At 43.3% G+C, this 19,445-nt stretch overlaps 2 protein-coding genes across 2 annotated transcripts in view; one reads left to right on the top strand and one right to left on the bottom strand.

Annotated features, from left to right (window-relative positions):
- Window positions 1-19,445, bottom strand: part of LOC149330003 (uncharacterized) — a 120,043-nt gene that overhangs the window by 7,619 nt on the left and 92,979 nt on the right. The gene's annotated exons all lie outside the window — the stretch shown is intronic.
- LOC149330007 (uncharacterized) lies at window positions 443-10,985 on the top strand. The gene is made up of 4 exons (XM_089560720.1): window positions 443-613; window positions 2,909-3,208; window positions 8,882-9,047; window positions 10,461-10,985. The coding sequence occupies exons 2-4, from the start codon at window positions 3,013-3,015 to the stop codon at window positions 10,969-10,971; spliced, it is 873 nt and encodes a 290-aa protein (XP_089416846.1). The 5' UTR covers window positions 443-613; window positions 2,909-3,012; the 3' UTR covers window positions 10,972-10,985.

Genomic DNA, 19,445 nt, shown 5'->3' with positions numbered 1-19,445 from the left:
TCCTCCTATTCTTTCTTATATTTATCCCCTTTTGTTAGCGTAACTTGGGCTTGAGAGCGGGAACAAGCATCACAGTGAAGAGACGAGTTGGCGACGCTACCACGGGACGACACAGAGTTGAGCAGACGAAGCTCCACACTGGCCCTATACGTCCTGTCGTAGTGTCGTCCCATTGCGATGCAATGGACCCTTACTTTTGAAACGTCTTTCCCGAAGACTTCGCTGGTCTGCTCACTCAGTTGACGGCGCAACAGGTAGGCATTGTCATGTAAAAAGACGAGAACGGCGAAAAGACGAAATGCTAAGTGGGAAAACAAAACTGGAACTGAAAAACCGTGCTGAGGTCCGATTTCATGCACTGCCAAACGCTGACTTCCGGGACAAGGCCACTTACTTCCGGTGGCTTCACTTTCGCGCGCTCAATGCACCATCCAGCCTCCTAGTGGAGATCAGTGGCCGGCTCTTACCTTCTGACCTGCCATCGTCATCACACAAACGCGCACTTCGCGCCTTCACCATACCTTCGCGTGTTTCGCGGCTTTTTTGCTCTGACTGTGTCTCTGTTTGCTCTGTCTTTTTTGCTCTGGCCTCCGGAGTGCACGTGAACTTATTGGTAAGTGCACCTTTTTGTACTAGCCATATGAAGCCTGTTTAACAGCAATGACTAGCAGAATTCCGAAACTATAGTTTGTTCTCGAGTTCAGTGCTTGCGTGTTGAGTGCCATACCGCTACCGCGAGAACGCTCGCGAAAAGGCTGCGGGGGAGGCAAAAAAAGTTTACAGCTCCTTGGATGTGATAATATGGACGAAGAGGTAGTGCGTGCGTGTGATGTGAAATCAAAACACTTGTTGTTATACCCTCACTTGTAGCCATTTATTTACACTGTCTCGTTTTAAGACAGCTACCTCAGCATATAATCTGCTTGTTGATGCCCTTCTTGCTCAATGCACACTGACAGTAGTTTTCTTTCATGGTGCAGCACAGATAGTATATGATAATTCATTCAGTGTTGCATTTCACACAAGTGGAATTTAAACACATCTTTAGTTTTGTGTATTCTCATATTTTATTAGGTTTACTTTTTTTCTGAAACATCGAGACATCTTGCTGCATGTATGAAGGAAGCCAGTAGTCATTGAAACCAAGGAAGGGTAATTATATTTCAGGTAAAAAATTATTACACTGCTAATTTCTTATTGATCAACACCACCGATAAAAATAAAAACGTTCCTCTATGCTTTTCTTGGTTTAAATGACTGCAGGCCTTCTTCATATGCATGTCTTAATGAGCCCGTCATTTTGTATACCCTTGCCTTCTCATCTTGCTGTGTGGTCATTTAACTGTGCAGAATGACTGAGTGACTGCCGAGCCGAACCATTCCTACGGCAGAGTGACAAATTGAAGTGTTTCCTGGGTGGACATTTTTTTCTGGGCTGAGATCCAAGACACTTGTGCAGTCTCTTCCCTGATCTCGATCCAGCTGTGGTTGCCTTGCATTTTTTTTTCTCACCACATTGTTGCAACTTGTCCAGTAATGTGTCATATTGGTGAAGTTTTCATTCAAAGGGTCGCACTGTGAGGTTCTTGAAATTCCACAGGTGGTGTGATGCTCTTCCTATGTTGAGATTTTTCTTCTTTTTGTATGGTGCTTTTAAACCTAATTTGTGCATCTGAACTATTATTAGGTATTCCAGTGACTTGTTTAGTGCTATGCCAAGAGCTGAGTTTTTTTTTTCCTGCAGCTCTCATTTCTTTTCTATTTCCTCTGTTTTAGCAACTTGTTAAATGCTGTGGCATATCAATGAAGCTTCAGGACTATGAATAAAGCCTTAATTAGCACTCAAAGGATGTTAGGAAAAGCTGGTCACCTTAAACCTCTTTCAGAGCAGTGTATTGAGAAACTCAATCACAATAGCTTCTTCTTTTTCCCCCTGATTTCTCGTCCTAAAATTTTTGATGCGGGTGTTACACAAGTAAATATGGTATGCTCTTAGTGCGCTTAAGACAGAGTAGTGTACTGTTTCAGAGCTCTATTAATTGCACTCTTGGAGACTGTGCAGGCGTGTTGGGCATATTGGCAGCATTCGGGGGCAGCTGTAAGCTATGCTCTGAAAGCTTTTTTTGTCTGTGTGCAGTACAACGAACGGGTATAAAAGGTTCATTAAAAAATGAGTGCACTGTCAATGTGTGACATTATTAAGAATAACTGACACTGGTTCTTAAGCCTGTTTAGGCAGACCTGTACTGCCCTTCCCATGAGGCCAGAAATTGTGCATGGTCATTTGTGAATGCAATGGCTCACTCATTTCCAATGGTCTATAAATTTGTAGACAATTGTCAGTTTTTTATGAGTCATCTGCATGCAGAATTAAAAGTCAGGAATGTTTGCTTTGGAACCCACTTCTTTTTAAGCATGCCGTACTGTGTTTACACAACCTGGAAAAGCTGTTTTACAAGTGTGTATTCCATATTCACCACCTCATGCAGATAACACCATGTCAGCTTTTGCATGCGTAATCTTCTTTAATGCACCTTTAATGCACCTCATTAATACACCTTTAAGCCCACTTGGGTGGACTGTGGGTGAGTCTATCATGATGCCTGTAATGTAAGCGCAAGGGTCAAATGCAGCAACTTTGGATGGCTTACAAAGGCTGCCGCATTTTTTAACAGTGATAACATTTCTTGCAGCTTAAATGCTTTTTTTGCCTGCATGCAGAATTAATTGTAGACACATCTTGTTTCAGGCCTGAGTTCTCATTGAGGATGATCTGTTGAATAAAACTTTTGATAGACATCCACAGCTTTTGATGAGTGTGTCTGCTGCGCTCAACATTTATTCCTAACTCCTAGTGAGCTGTTGATTGTTGGTTCATGCACTTTATTGAAAGTACTCTGCCACACAGGTTCAGTCATCACACAGAGTGACAGTGGCGCATCTGCTGTGCAAGATTCAACAAGTGAAAGGCACCCTGCAAGCCACTGCATCTGCGAATCTAATCCTTCTGGCATGGATAATCACCGTGGTAAACGCTCAGGAAATAAGCTGCACAAATGCCCCCACTGCAACAAGGGATTCAGAAGAAGATACAAGCTAGGGCGGCATCTCCGAGTCCATACTGGCGACTGTCCATACCATTGTAACGACTGTGGTAGCAGCTTTGCCCTAAAGATCACCCTAAAACAACACCAGCGCATTCACATGGGTGAGTGTCTTTACTTTTTTGACCACTGTGGCTGCAGATTTACACAAATGGCCACCCTAAAGATACACGAGCGTAGACACACAGGCAACCGTCCATACCCTTGTGATGACTGTGGGAGCAGCTTTGTATCAAAGATTCACCTTGTGGTACACCAGTGCACTCACACTGGTGAACGTCCTTACCATCGCGCCCACTGTGATAGCAGCTTTCCACAGCATAGCAAGTTAGTGCGACATCAGCGCGCACACACAAGTGAGCGTCCCTACCGTTGTAGCAGCTTTGCACACAGGAGTCTCCGGGTGGCACTCATCCGTACCCACACGGGGGAAAAGCCGTTTCAGAGTCAGCATGCCCCATGGCTTTTGCGTAAGTTCAGGCCTTGTGCGTCATGTTAGATCCCATAAGGGCCAAAAGCCCTTCCAGTGTGACGTATGTCAAAAGAAATTCAATGAGAGGAAAAATTTGAAACACCACAAAAAGGCGTTTCACAAATAATAGCAGTGGTTCGTGATGCCCTTAGTCAATGTGTTTTGCTAGCTACCATTTTGTATGCAAGCTAACGAGATTCTAGCTTAGTACCCTATCAGAGGTGTTGGTAGCTAATGTGCATCATTAACTACATTTGTAGGTTTTGTTCACTTTGACGGAGTTTTCGGAAAACAACATTTGTTGTTCCCTTAGACTACACACGAACTCGCTCTAAGTATTTCCCTGAATACGGAGAGTGAGCCTGCTATGCTCATAAGCTTGCATGAATGGAAATAAATTCACGGTCTTAGGTGGATGGCATCATTTCTTGTCGGCGAGTGACTCGAGGAGTGAATCTCTGGGAGTAAAAGTGCACAAAACAATTTCTTTTCATCTTGAAGCCAGAGTGGGCTGATTTTGGTGATAATCAGCATGAATTCGCTCATTTATATCACTCAACATAGAAATTTTTACATGGCCACATATAATTGCGCTTTTGAAAAAGACTTGGAACCATACAGGGACGACACAAACTCTGGTGCGCAAACTGTCAGTTGACAGTTGACCAGAGTTTGTGTCGTCCCTGTGTTGTTCCAAATCTTTTTCAAAAGTGCAATTATGTGTTAACTACCATGTATGTTAACTACCAACTAGCCCAATTTGAAACTCTCTTAATAGAAATGTTTCTATCACAAGAAAGGAAAACTTCTTCTGTAAATCTTTGCATGTTTATTCCAGCAGTGTTAGTGGCAGGAATAAGTGAGGATAAGTAGGTGTTTTTTTCAATATCAACCTAAAGAGGTACAGGCGCCAAATATTCAGGTTCTGCTTATTGGTAGAGATGATGCATAGGGCATTATGAATGACAAAGCTGGAGGTGCCTAAAAGGGCCTTAGATAACTCTCTGGAGTGCTGTCTTCTGCTTCGAGTGTCTTGTTAGCTCGGACATCTACGGTCTGTATACGAAGCTGCTGCAAGTCACTTGCAATCACAGACAGTGACTCGTTTGCTGCTCTTTCGTCTGATATTACTCAGAGCCACCACAAGCTAAGTGCTCCTGAAACATATGACAGAGCAGCAAAAGATTCATGTTTTTTTTTCTTTGAGTACACATTACTTTTGCCATCTACTGTTGACACCGCAGTGCACAGAACTACAATAGAATGTCACCCTTCCATCATTTTTAATGTGCCAGGCACTGTCATCAGTGGTAAAAACAACTGAAAGCTTGGTGATTGTGCTTTTCTGCACTTTGCAAGTTAAATTTCACGCACATTGCTTCATGCGCCTTTTTTCTTAAGTTTTACGGGGTTGATTCCTTTTGATGTTCAAATGCTTATCCACACAATACTCGGCCGTTCGCTTATGGTTTATATACATCACGCTTTGCTGTAATATCTTTCAAGTCGTGTTTCGTGTGTTTCTTGATACATTGTTTGAGATTATCGATGGAATTTTTTTCTTTTGAAGTTGTAACGGACATCTGTGTGGGCATTTGTGATGGCTTATGCATGCTGTGCTTTGTTGTATGAAACAATGAGCGATGGGCAAGCTTGCAGAAAATTGAGGTGTTTTTTTTTTCCAAACAATGTTAGTCACGAGTGTCTAATAGCTGTAAAGCTCTAAAGAGAGGCTGAATAGCCTTTATTGTAATAAAGAAAGCCGAGCCGCTGGTAGTATATGTTTTTGCTTTTGTGATGTGAAACCAATGTAAATTATTATCTCAGTATCTTAGTGGTTCTGTGTTATTGCTTGTTGCAGTGAGCACAGTTCATTTCATAGTTTTTGCTTGCATTTAGGCTTTCCATATAGATTGATTTTGGGTTTGAGTGTGGCAGGTTTTGTTTGTAATGGCACAATTTTTTCAACTACATCATAATTCCCTGGTGATATTGTCTAATATGGTAGTCTAAAATAAACTGCAGGCCTTACCCACATTCTTAGAAAAGAAAATGTGATAGCATTTGGAAATTGGCCCACTCCAGATATCACAAAGGGCTAAAAAATTTTGCAAGTAGGTCCCCCTTCCCCTGCATAAAATGGATTAAGTGAGTATTGGAGATTAGGGGGCACATTATTGTGGATTAGTGGGGATTAGTGAGTGGATTAAGGTGGAAGATTGGATGTAGCATTACAACTCCATGTGCTAATCCCAGGCAAGGTAGTAACTAAAACATTCCTCAGATTTTCACAGTCAGACAGTCAATCAACTTTATTTAGCCAAAGGGTGGTAGCTTGCTCCTCCGTGGACCTCGGCCTAAGCCGAGGGCCCGGGGGTTGGGCTACCGGGCCGGGCACAGTGCTGTTGGCAGGTCACAGACTTGGCCGCCAGGTTGATGAGTGTTTTCTGCGTAGCGGGATCTTCACTTCACAGCAAATCGTCCCAGGCTGTTTTTGATTGAACACCGAAGCCCCTCGGGAGCTGGCACATTCTATAGTCATATGTGCAAAAAGTACCTTTAGCTCCACAGCATTTACATACCCTGTTGTCTACCTTGTGCTGATTGTATATACCTAAGATTTCTGGCAAAAAGTAGGTGTTCATTTGTGTCTTCCTCCAGGCCATTGGTTCCTTTGGTGAGAGAGATTTGTCTGGGGGGTGGTGATTTCCGTCTGTTGAGTCTGTGGCCTTCCATGATTTCTCGGTATGTGACTGGTGCTTCTCTTAGGTTTTCAGATTTTCACATTTGGTGCTCCTGAAGATGTCACAACCCTCTCGACAAATCAGGGAATTTCGTTATGGAGAAACCCCGTGGTTTGCGCAAGACGACGATCCAGATTGGCTTCAATAAATGGCACACACCCATGCACACGCACTCACATACGTACACACACATGTACGCACAAATACATGCCCACTGGACAGAGGTCTCTCGACTGAATGTTCACCTTTGTGCGAGTGGACTACTCTAAAAATGTACGCACTGTTTTACAAAACTTCAGTGGACATGCAAGTGATACGGTCCCTTTTGAGACAGCACAAGTCGCTACACTAGGAATTCGGAAATTCTCGATATAATTATACACCCGGCACGTACCTGTCTCAATTACGCCATGCCTAAATTGGTGGCAAAATTGATAATTAAAGAAGCTCTGAAACATCTTTGAGGAGAGCACATAAACTAATATATAAACACCTAACCTATCTTAAAGGAGTAAAGAAACTAACCTTTAGGGGCTTGTTTTCTTATTTGCAATGATGCGCAAAGCATTATTATACATGGATTGCCACCTGGTATTCTCCTATGCTTGCAAAATAATTTAAAATCGAATTTGTTTCTTGTGCTGTTTCGGTTTCAACAGCCGAACAAGGACTGAAATGCCAAAGAGAGGTTTTATATGTCATGCAAGGCATGAAAAACGTCAATATAGTTGCTGCTTCCCCATTAATTGTCATTCTGGCTCTTGAGGAAGACGTCCTTCAGCACTGTGGTGAATTAAACAATAAAATCAGCGACTAAATTGATGTTTTGCCTTGCGCCTCACGTGACATAAATTGAATCCGACGCCACAGCCATCGGTTGGCTGTTGAAATCTAAACCGAAAGAGTCATGATAAAAAAATATTTGGATTACAAATTAAATAGCGATCGTAGGTGAATACTTCATGGTGATTGATGCGTAGTAATGTGCATCATTGTAAAGAAGAAAACTTGACACCATAATTAGGGGTCTATATTCCTATAACAAATATAACGTAAACACCTGAGCGAAACAATGCTCTTCTACACGCAGCACAGAACCTACAGTAGCGCGCGAAAGTTGGCGAGTCCCTTCCGGCTACCCTTTCATGCTCGTGGACTCTTCCGTCGCATGCGCCTGCCGAATTCTGTTCGGAAGCGGCGTTTGGTTCGATTTTTTTCAGGTATCAGGCAGCTGTCATAGTCAGCAGTCGGGAAGCTCCACCCCCTGGGGAATTCCCGCCTGAGGAGCACCGACTTTTGATAGTGCAAGTGACGAGAAGAGGGAAAGGGGCGAAGACGCTGAGATTTAAATTTTACGTTTAGGTTTAATGGGCTTAATTTAATGTCCGAAAGTGACTCAGGCTATGAGGGAAGCTGTAGTGAATGGCTCCAGGTAATTTTGACCACCTGGTGTTCTTTAATGTGCACTGACATTGCACAGCACACAGGCGCCTAGCATTTCGCCTCCATCGAAATGAAACCGTCGCGGCCGGTATCGAACCCTCGTCTTTAGAGTCAATAGCCGAGCACCTAGCCATTGAGCCACCGCGGTGGGCTGTTCGAGAGGTACTCCTTGATTACAGATAACTATAAGTTTCTAGAGGTGGCAGAGCTCCGGATGCAAAATTCAAAGGCTGTGGGTTTGGATTCCATCACTCACATGTGGTTGTTTTTCATCTTTATTGTAATGAATCATCTTTAAAATAATTACCCAACTTATCTTTCATTGATATGCATCACCAATTCAAAAAAATTTCTTGTGCTTCTTGCTTTCGGTGTCTCTTGGCTTCGGTCATGTCTCTTCATTAGAGTACGCTAGTGTGTCAGCGGCGCTCACTGCTGCTTGCTGCTTTCGGAGAGCCAATCGAGGCGTGTCAGAGAAAGCCATGGGAATAGGAAATTATCTATTGCAATTTAGTTCGCCAGCTTTCTAGTTAAAGCAATTCACCAGTTTTGTGGTGTCCGTTAACACATGGTATTACTATGCTGCAAAAGCCATACTGTTACCTCAAAAAGCCTATTTTTTATAACTATAATGCCGTGCTTTCCTGAAACACTTAATATATCGCCTGCCATGGAGAGTGCCTAACAAGGCCTAAATTATCTAATAATGTTCTCCTCTTCAGGGTCTCTCGGAAGTGCTGGGCAAATGTTTAATAAGGTCCACCAGGTTTACAGGGCGGCAGTCTCTAACTCAACTTTTGCCTCCCTCCACCACTGTCACTGGCATGAACGTTGATTTCCTCCACTCTTTTGTCACCTTCAGAAAAATCGAACCTTGAAGCAAGCACCAGACATAGCGGTAGCTTCTAAGAACGACTGGCATTCATGCAGTTGTCCTTGCCAGTACACAGGTGCATTTATGGTACTCCGCACAAGCAATTGCACAAGGCGATGAAAGCAAAGGGATAGTAACTCTTGTGTGCACGTCTGTCATGTGCATTTGTGAGACTGATGCTGGGACCTTATGCATTTGGTCACTCACGAGCTCTGTGTAAATTGTCTGTTCTTTCTGCACTCAGAAGATGGAAAGCACGAACCCGAACCGCAATCGGTCTTCTCCTGCGACACATGCGGCGACATGTTTTCCACTCAAGACCACCTGGAGAAGCACAGGCGGCACAAGCACCCGCAGAGGTCACAGGGAAGGCACCGTTGCGCCCACTGCCCCTACTCCAGCGATAAAAAGTAAGACAGGTTTCACTACTCGCCTCGTTTGGGTGCTGTTAATATGTGTACGTACACCTATGACTTTGCAACAAATAAGTGTTCTCCAATATTTAGATTAAAGAAGGGTGGGAGGGGATGGGAACAATAGCACGGTTTAGCAAGAGTTACAACAGGATGCAGTAGCATTACAGACAGAAAAAGAAACATATACTGCGCCCTCCTCCACCTTTGATACATGTTGTGGCGCCATCTGGGGAGTGGCGAAAATATGATTGCTACTGGTTGAAAACAAACGATGAAAGCATGAGAATCCAGTTCAGAGGCACCAACAGAGCCTGCTAAGTGGCAAGAGTATGCTTGAGAACTGTCGCCGTCTGTCGCAAGCGACCGTCACTAGCATGAACGGAGCATACGCTGCGAGAGCTGGCGGTTGGTTTTTGAACAGTGGAGCTGGTGGAGGAGAGGAGCGCATGTGCGGAGCAGCCGTGTGGCAAAGGCAGAGCTGGATTCGCGGCCACGGATGGTAACACGCATGCAGTGGGCATCTTAGTTTTTATCCCCTGCGTCGTCAGTGAGGCTTACATGCTTAGTGTTTATGGTTTATGGGGCTTTAACGTCCAAAAGTAACTCAGGCTATGAGGGACACCGTAGTGAAGGGCTCCAGAAATTTCGACCACCTGAGGTTTTTTAACGTTCACTGATATCGCACAGTATACGAATTTCACCTCCACAGAAATTCAACCGCCGCAGCCGGGATGCATGCTTAGTGTGTCGGCTTCTCTCTTCGAATGCAAAAGCATTTCTTGTCTGATGAGGGGCATCTACAGGGACTGTTCACAGTGTGTGTCGGCAGAGCGTGTTCGTACGAACTATCAATCATCCATTATAGGGGCAATTAATAGAATAGTTGATGGAATAATTATATAGTTAGCTGTAATAAAGTCACCAGATGTATAATTTAATGGTATATAATTGGCCAAGATAATTTGTTCAACTATTGAACTACTTTGCTAGTAATCAGGAATTAATCAGATTGATGAATTATTTATGTACTGAATTGATAAAATAAAGAATTAAATTATATTAAGTCACCATACTAACAAAGTGTTTTGGTGACAATCGACCGTATTAATTAATACACTTAAGAAATGCACATTTGTCAGTAATTTAATCAATTTGATGAATTACTTATTGCGAATAATTTAATTAGTACTTTTTTTGTGCTTACTAGATGCTATAGCAACGGCACCCATGCCTTTGGATGTGGTAGAACTGCAGTCAGAGTGAAAACAAAACTTAGAACCAGCAAGGGCGTAAAGAAACAAACGTGCAGCGGCACAATCGGCAGCAGTAAGAGAAATGCTTTGCACTGTTGCACCCAAGCAGACTTAGGTGCATCCCTGGAATTTTCTTCTATTGTCACCCACCCAGAAGCAATGTCACCGAGCACGAGTGGACCCACACGGGCGAGCGGCCCTTCGTGTGCCAGGAGTGTGGAAAGGGCTTCACACGCCGGCATCTTCTCACCCGCCACCTGCTGATGCACTCTGGGGAGAGGCCGCACGAGTGCACAGACTGTGGACGGCGCTTCAACCAAAAATCCAATCTGTCGCGTCACCGCAAGGTACAGCATTCTGTGGACGGCACGGCTAAATCACATCTGTGTCCCCACTGCGGAAAGGGTTTCACCCAGAGGGGTGATCTCGACAGACACCTGCTGACACACACGGGGCAGAGGCCCCACGCCTGCTCACAGTGCGGGGTGTGGTTCGCGCAACGCAGCTCTGCCGTGAGACACGAGAGGGTGGTGCATTACCGCCAATACCGGCTGCACTGTCCCCACTGCGGGAAAGGGTGCAGGGACACGGCCAACATGAGAAGCCACATGCGCACATGCCACGCCTCCTCTATAGAAGAGGAACAGCTGTGCAAAGACGAATGAGGAACTCAGTGCTGGTGGAGGCAAATGTGAGGGAGGGAGGGAGGCAGTGCTATCCTACGAGAAGGATGGGAGGAATTTCTTTTATTCATTGTGTTGATACGAGAAGTTGATGCATAAAAGGAAGTGGTCTGGCAATAAAAACCTGAGTTGCTAGTTAGCGCTCTAGCCTGTCAAGTTCGTTGCTTCCTGTGCTGTCTTTCTGCCCTAAAAGAAAATTCCAGTAATGCATCAACTGCCCTGCGGAACCGTTCTCACAATTTACAACAACTAGCCTCACAGAAAGCCTTACTCATATTATGCAATTATTAGGGAGCATTTCAGACTAAACCTAGCGGTGTTGCATTGCAGTCCCTCAGGGCCGATATACACTCAATGGCAAAAAAAGAGTTTGCTTTCAACGAAAATGTTGATTGGGTGATTTTCAGCCAAACTAAAAAAAAAAAAGATTTCCGTGACCAATTCATATATATATATATACCGGGTGTCCCAGCTAAATGTAACCAAACTTTTAAAAAAGGCGAAGTGTCCTAGTCCAGTGAAACCACCTCAGGGTTGTTCATAATCGCGTGGCCTAGTCTTGAGTATTTTTTTGCTCTTCAAAGTTAATTAATTAGTTAAGTTTAATTAGCTAACTTTTTAATTATTAACTTCAGGAAGAAAGTGTCAATGCAAAAGTTTTAGACAACCTCGAAAAACCGCTAGTAGTGCGGTTTCTGTCAAGTTACGATTTACGTAGCTTCATTTATTGGCCTTAAAAGAAAGTTGTCACGTGACCAGCTGCTCGCTTACTTCTCTGCCCCAATGTGCACCCAAAGTCTCATCGAGGCGAGGACTTCAGAAAAAATGGATTTTATTGTTTAAGGCGCGTCTTGGGACGTTGAAGTGGCACAGCTGTCATGTGAAAGCTTTTTCTTGTTGTGCTGGTTATGGTTAAAGGCCGGTAAAAAAACTACTTTGCGTAAATATTACTTTGCTGCAAATGTCTCAGTAAGGTGTTTCTCAAAGCGATCTACAACTTTTCCATTGACACTTTGTTCCTCAAGTCAATAATAAAAAAGTTTGTTAATTAAGCTTAACTGATTAGTAAACGTTGAAGAACGAAAAAAATACTGCAGACTAGGTCACGCGACTCTAAACAACCCTCATTTTGTTTGAGACGGCGAGGACACCCCGTGTTTTTTAAAAGCTTGGTTACATTTAGCTAGGACACCTGGTATATATATATGTATTCATATACATATACATAAAGGCTGTACAGAAGATATACAGAGACACTAAAATAGACAAAAAAATGCATTTGCCTGAGGTGAAGTGATCTGTTCTCCATCACTGCAGTTTCTAAAAAACAATAAAATTAAGTAAAAATCTGCACGAATTTTTCATTAGTGTAAGTTCTCAGTCAACTCTGACTGCTTAAATTCTTCCCCCCACTGCATCCAAATTCAGTGCGCTAACCCGTATGCACATTATGAGCGCACTCAAGGCACCTTGATGTACGGCGACTATAGGCAGCTTGATCCTGTTGTCCTAGTCCGTAAACTCACCTTATTCAGATTGAGCTTTTGTCTTGTTTGCGTTGTTATGCTTAGAAATTGGTGTTTTTCATTCTTTCATTGAAAGGCGTAATTCTGCATGAGCCAAAAACTAAGAGGGATGGGGGTGCAGGATACTTCATCTTGCACCATTTTGAAAGTTCACTGTTTTGTTCACTTGATGCAAAGGTGTCTGTGTGATGATACTGTTATCGCATTATTTTCATTACACCGCCCACTGTTAGCATTCGATGTTTAATGTGTTCACGCTTTACGTGTTCTTGCTAGCGGTATATGACAATGCAACTGAGTTGTGGCAAGTTTGGCATTTGAGCTATTTGTTTTGGTTTTTACTATTGTTTAGGGTTGTGGTTATGAACACGCCAAGGTGTACATTGTGTTCGTGTTTCGAACCTGCCCTGTAATGCCCCTGCAACTTGCAATATCACTATAACATGCATCTGACCACCATGAATATGTCAACGGTATGAGCTATTCGTATAGCTTTTTTTTTTCATACAGCCTAGAGCACTGGTGATAAAACAATATTGGTTAACATCAAAGAAAAAAGAAAACCTGGCTGCATCATGCTTCCAGTTTTGCTGTAGTCTGTAGAAGGACACAACTTACAAAAAAGCAGCAGTTAATAGCACTAAGCTACAGTTCGCAGCATACTGTATTGCTCTGTTCGCAATCGTAATAATAAACGAAACCAGCTAGGTATCAAAATTCGAGCTTATATTTTTTTGCGATTAGGTTTTTGTTTAGGTAACAAAAAAAGTTTTAGCAAGTGACAATTTTTTTCGTGGAGGAAATCTCTGCAGTGGTCGTGAATGTGGGCGGAGCTTCACAGCAGACTTAAACAAGTATAGACAACTAAATTTGGTTGCATGCATTCTTCTCTGCAATGATGCGGAAGACACTGCTATGCATGAATCACCATGTAGTGTTCGCCTACGACCACTAAATAATTTATAACCAAAAGTTTCTGCCATACTGTTTCGGTTTCAACAGCCGAACGGTGGCTGTGATGTCAAAGAGAGGTGATAGGTCATGCGAGGCATTTAAAAAGTGCGGTACAATCGCTACTTCATCATTTTAATTTACTGCAGGGCTGAGGCCAGCCTTCCTCATGAACTGGAATGACAACGAATGTAGAAGCACCGATTATATTGCAGCTTTACACGACGCAAATGGCCTACCTCTCCTTAACATCACAGCCATTGTTTATTTATTTATTTACATACCTACAGCACCCTTGCGGGCATTAGTGTAGGGGGAGAGAAAAAAAAACATTATGAGTGCACAGATGATATAATACAAATTCAGCAGCAAATTGAAAAGCATAAAACAAGCAGTGAAAAATGAAACGATACATATACACGTAGTTGTCTTTATATTTGCATCACTTAATCACACTGTATCAAGGTAAGTGGAAACACAGGTATGAGAAGTTAAAATAAGTGCTAAAACCCATTAAAAAGAATATTTTTCACATCCTGGATAAAAGGCGAAGGGGTCCTGGAAACAATTTCTGCAGGCAAACCATTCCACTCATATATTGTCTTAGGGAAGAAGCAGTTCTTAAGTAAGTTTATTCGGCAAGCATACTCACGCACTTTTCGGGAATGGTCACTTCGTGCAGATACATTTGTTGGTTTCTTTAGATATATATCCTTATTCATGCCTGTTCTAGACTTAAGGATTTTATAAAATAGTGACAAGTGCAGGTATTTTCTTCTCGTTTCAAGCAGCGGCGACCCCAGGTTTTTGGAAATATTGCGAGATTTTTTCGAAAAGTCATAATTGCTTGATACAAAGCAAGCAGCACGTGCCTGTATGCGTTCAAGTTTTGCGATGTTGCACTGGGTTGACGGAGGTGTTGAAACCAAAAACCGAAACAGCAAGAGAAAGAGATTTGATTATAGATTATTTAGCAGTCATAAGAGAATACCATGTGGTAATCTATGTATAATAATGCCTTACGCATCATTACAAAAAAGAAAACACGCATCCAAAAGGAAGGTGTCTATACTCCTCTATGTTGTATACGACTGCAGAGTGCCTGCTTTACACTAGGATTCACAGAAGACCTTCTGCTCACGTATGGACTTGCCATGGTAAGTGATGGAAGCTTTATTCGTGCAAGGATCATCAAACAAAGCTGCTGTGTTCGGTAGTGTGTGTTTTCTGTGCTGTGTTGTAGCGAGCACTACAACCTCCTAAAACCGACGCAAAGTGCAGCGCCAATAATTGAGCTCCTTTTTCCGCTTGCGGTATGAGTGATGATGGGATGCTTAGACGAAGGCTCACGGCTACGTCTAGACTCATCTCTCCCTTCGACTCCAGAGCCCAGATGGAATTTCTAAAAAAATCCCTGCTTCTGACAAAACTTACACCTCAAAGCTTCAACAGAAAGCTTCGATTTGGCAAACCAGCAGAAATACATGTCATTCCTAACAGGTGCATTCCGAGGAGCAATCAAGGGTACGCACGTTAACACCACGAAAGTCATGGCTTTATTTCACCCTTCAAAAAAGAATGTTTGCAGATATATGCCCGAGCAACTTTGCGTGAAGCATTCAGAGGCTGCAGGCTTCACTCACTGAGATTTCACACACACTACACCACAATTTTGCAGAATGCTATTGCTATAATGCTCTCACAGTAAAAAATAAAACAGCTGGCTAAACAACGCTACAGCTTTGTTAAAACATCCGGCTAAATCCGTGATGTCCCTCAACTAACTCCCCTTTCTTCTTTCTCTCTTCTTATTCTCTCTTTCTCTTGATTATGTGCTTTATTGCATCTTCTTTCTTCTCCTTGTTCGTCTTCTTTCTATTCTTTTTATTCTGCCTTTTCTGTCTTGGCTGGCAGATTCCTAGGACAATGACTACAATGGCCTTCAGTTACACGTGCCTACTCTGGATGGGGTCCCATTAAAGGCTCTCGCTGTAAAATTGATTATGCTTATGCTATGCTGCCACTTAAGCCATGTGAGAGCAAGAGTAAACGAATGCTTTTTAAATCTGTCCCTTTTTCCATTTCTTAATCCCTTAACGGACGGTCTAGGTACCCAGACAGTGTAAGACTGCTACAGCCACTTTCCTCTAAACTACTTATAATCCCTATGCAGATGCGCAAAAAGAAAAAGATTGGTTATCAGGAAGTGAAAGGCTCAGTAACTGCCTCACTTCTTGCTGAGCTATTCACCCGCACTGTGAGGGAAGGGATCGAGGGAGGTGGAGGTGAAAGAAGAAAGAAGGAGGAGCCGTAGTGGAGGGCTCCAGAATAACACAAACAACTTGGGGATCTTAAACGCGCACCAATGTCGCACAGCACACGGGCACCTTTCGCATTCTGTCTCCCTCAAAATGCGGCCGGTTTCAAACCCTTGCACTACAGCTCAGTAGCCGAGCTCCCTAAGCACTGAGCCACCACTGCGAGTGTGCAGAAACGCATCTGCGCTGTGTGAAATGGCTTCGTGTATAGATCCCCAGGTGCTCGAAATTATTCCGGAGCCCTCCACTACAGTACTTCTTTCTCTCTTTCTTCTTTCACTTCATAATAATAAGCAAGTCACCGAAACTTTCATTTCCTTAAAAGTGGTTTTCATTTTCAGATGCGGACATAGCGTCCCAGAGGTGTTTCAAAGCATTTGGAGGCACCTTACAAGTGCGCACCATCGAAGGTTGCATGATGAGCGAGGTGGTCACTTCAACGGAGAGACAAGCCACTTGGCAAAGGTTGCAGGAAAGACGTGCACGGGGTGATCGCATGATAGAGGACACACTTGCCTCAGTTTCGGGGCACATGGCACAGTTAAGAGATAGAAAAAGAGGCCTGCGTCACCCAACGGCAGCTGATTATGTACACGCACGCGAAGGCGTGAAGGCGGCCTAACACATCGTTAAGGCTTAAATAGAGCGTCGGGGGGTCACCATGCATCAAGCGACGAAAGAGGCCAGAGATGAGCAGTGCGGGAAAGATAGGCAGATAAATCAGCGACTATAAAGCATTAAAAGCAGTGAGGAATGCTTGAAGCGCTGTTCACCTGGAGGAGAAACTGTTCTGAGCAGCGGCTTGTAAATTGCGGAAGCAGCCAGGGTAGTCAGTGCTGGACACATTGAATGCAAGCAGGTACAGGCTGATCTGACTGACAGCTGAGTGTGGCTAGCGCCATATATGAGGCACCATAGAATGCGATCAATAATTTCGTGCAAAGCGCTCCATCTTGACGACGAGATGGAGTACAAATTGTTTAATGACTACTTCGCCTGTATACAGTGCCCATCCACTCCAGGCAGTCACCATTGCTGCCACTGGAAATAAGAAAGGGCTGGAAATAAGGGGCTGGAAATAAGAGAATAATGAGAAGTGCTGATGATAATTGTGCAGGGCGTAGGAAAAATGTTTGGAACAGACTTGGGTGGGACACGACAGTCATGTTTTGCAGAACAGGAGGTCACACAGCATATCTAGCATGCCGTAAACACAGTGGAGTATGAACCACGAAATGTTTTGGGTATGTCCTACGAACTTTAAATTCAATAGTAGTTCTTAAACGGCATTTGCAAATGTGCCTGTTAAAGTTTAGTGTTCATTAGGCCACAATGAATGTGCCACCTACACCAAATTGTTGGATACTTTTCTCTATTGCCGCCCATTGGAAGTAACTAACCCTAGCAAAAGTTCTTATAAAGGTACGTATTGGTCAGAAACATTTTTGTAATTGCTATAGCGTTACTGAGTTTGTATCAGTCTATGAGGAAGCAACTTGTGCAGTATGAAAAACAACACCACAAATATCGTAGACGTTTGCAATTAATATGCTCATCTAATTTCACAGGAAAGCCTGCTCATGCATATGTCTGCATAAGGTTTGCTTGTTCATATGAAGTCGCGTTATTTCCAACGGACGTCAGCATAAACTTGCTCAAATTCACAAAAAGTGGCACCCATTCACAGTGCCCAAAGTTCGTTATGAACCATTAATATGCGAATTAATAAAAAACAAGCTTTCCATGACAGGCAACCATTAAGGACCCATACTACAGAGAGTTTTCCTGCGACAAGTGCTTGGCTGTTTTTCCTGCAACGGTTCTCGCAAATAGGGGATATTCAAAATTCCGCAAGTGCACTTTCCCACATAACTATGTTGCCCCAACATAGTTATGTGGGACTTCGCTATAAAGGAACTACGTGGGCTACAGGACAGGCGCTAAAGGTGTGGATAGAATGTAAGAAACGTATTTTGGAAGGGTCAAACAAAAAACCAGTCTTTCTTGCTTTGTTTCAGCTGGAAATTCATGGTCAGCCATCTTGTTTCGGACAACATTGTTATGCGGGAAAGCGCACTTGCAGAATTTTGAATATCCCCTATTGAGGCACAAGGAGTCACGAAAGCTGGCCGGCTGCTGTACATTGGCATGCTTTGTTCTGTCACACGACTTGCTCAAAGCATTTTCACTAAAAAGCACTGCTAGTGGGAACATGTTGGTATCAAAATCAGCATAAAAGTTCTTTTTGGTAAAGAGTACATCGTGAACACTTGGCGTGTCGCGTATTTGCAACACTGGCCATAAATGGGTTAAATCTCTTTCGAACCCTTACTATGCATGGCAGGACTTAATCTAGAGATAAGTTCTGAAAGTTCATTCACCAAGCAAGAGGCCAGAATGCAGAGACTTATGAGGTATTTTATTGGCATCAGTGTATCAAGCACTGGCTCATTGATGACAGCCTCTTCCACGCCACTCACTGTTTCAATAGCCCACCCTGAATGTTAACCAGATTATCAAAGGGGTGACTCACCTAACCAGTTTATCAAACAAGTAACTCAAAAGGCATTTTACTGGAACAGTAATAGTAGAACCATTCCGCAAATTCGCATCACTGACGTGTGACGGCAAAGGGCAGAAGCCATCACCCTCGAGTAGCATCACCCTCCCACCAACCTCTACCACAGCAAAGGCTTCACCCTACCTACCAGAAGCCGATGAGAGAAGCCTCATGGGATCATTCAGTCAATCAATCAATCAGTCGGTTGGTCAATTGATCAATCAATCAACCAGACAGTCAATCGATCAATCAAACAAACAAACTTTGTGTCGGAACTTCGCAAGAGAAAAAGGTGGCCGGTGGTATCTGATGAATTAACTGGAAAAGTGAATAAAGCGAATCCAAATTAATGACATTCCACTCCACTAGCCTCCACATCGGAAGCTCAACTCATTGGCCCGGTCAGCTGCTGCTGAATTCGATGCAGTGGTAGACGGGTATGCCTGCAAAAACAGTCCCAGTTCAAGCAATCACACAGTGCAGAGTAGCAGCAAGACTCATGATCTGAGACCCGATTGTATTCATTAAGTGCAATGTGATCCTTGGATTAAAGCTTAGTCTGAGTGAACAAAATCAAAGGAATCTTTTATCCCAGGAGGGAGCAGATCAAACTACATCCAACTTGGTTCCAGAACACGAAAATTTAATGCAAGGAATACGGGACATGGAAGAGACTCAGACAGGAAGAACACAGGTTTTTCAGTACGACTATCTAAAAGTCTGTTATCGTCCTGTCTGCATCTCTTTATGTCCCATAGCTCTCACAGGTTTTATCTTAAGAAATCATGTCATGCCAACTAGCACTTCACTGAGTATTCCTCTATTTTATTTATTTATTATGTGATACCATAAGAAGAGCCTCATGTCCCAGGACCCACCACCAGTGTCTCACACTTGGCCACAGGTGAAGTGGAGAGGGGAATCTCACTCTCCACTCTGGCATGTGTGGTCGTGCACAGACGAGGGTCTTATGCTATCCCATTGTCACAGCTAATGGCAACTAGGTGTTCTCCAAATTTTTTATTTATGTAGGTATTTATTTATATGTACTGCAATGCATCAAGTGCTATGGCAGGAAAGGGTTGAAAGTGTACAAGGAAC

This window comes from Amblyomma mixtum, chromosome 9 (assembly GCF_055824585.1).
Source record: "Amblyomma mixtum isolate Tamu chromosome 9, ASM5582458v1, whole genome shotgun sequence".
Lineage (NCBI taxonomy): Eukaryota > Metazoa > Arthropoda > Arachnida > Ixodida > Ixodidae > Amblyomma > Amblyomma mixtum.
The sequence above is the reverse complement of the archived record's forward strand: the minus strand, read 5'-3'. Positions and strand labels throughout refer to the sequence as shown.

Excerpts from the sequence above, each read along its gene's own strand:
- LOC149330007 (XM_089560720.1), top strand. The coding sequence starts at position 3,013 with ATGGATAATCACCGTGGTAAACGCTCAGGAAATAAGCTGCACAAATGC. Across the intron at positions 3,209-8,881 it reads ACACCAGCGCATTCACATGG|AAGATGGAAAGCACGAACCC; the intron begins GTGAGTGTCTTT and ends TTCTGCACTCAG. Across the intron at positions 9,048-10,460 it reads CCCTACTCCAGCGATAAAAA|AAGCAATGTCACCGAGCACG; the intron begins GTAAGACAGGTT and ends TCACCCACCCAG.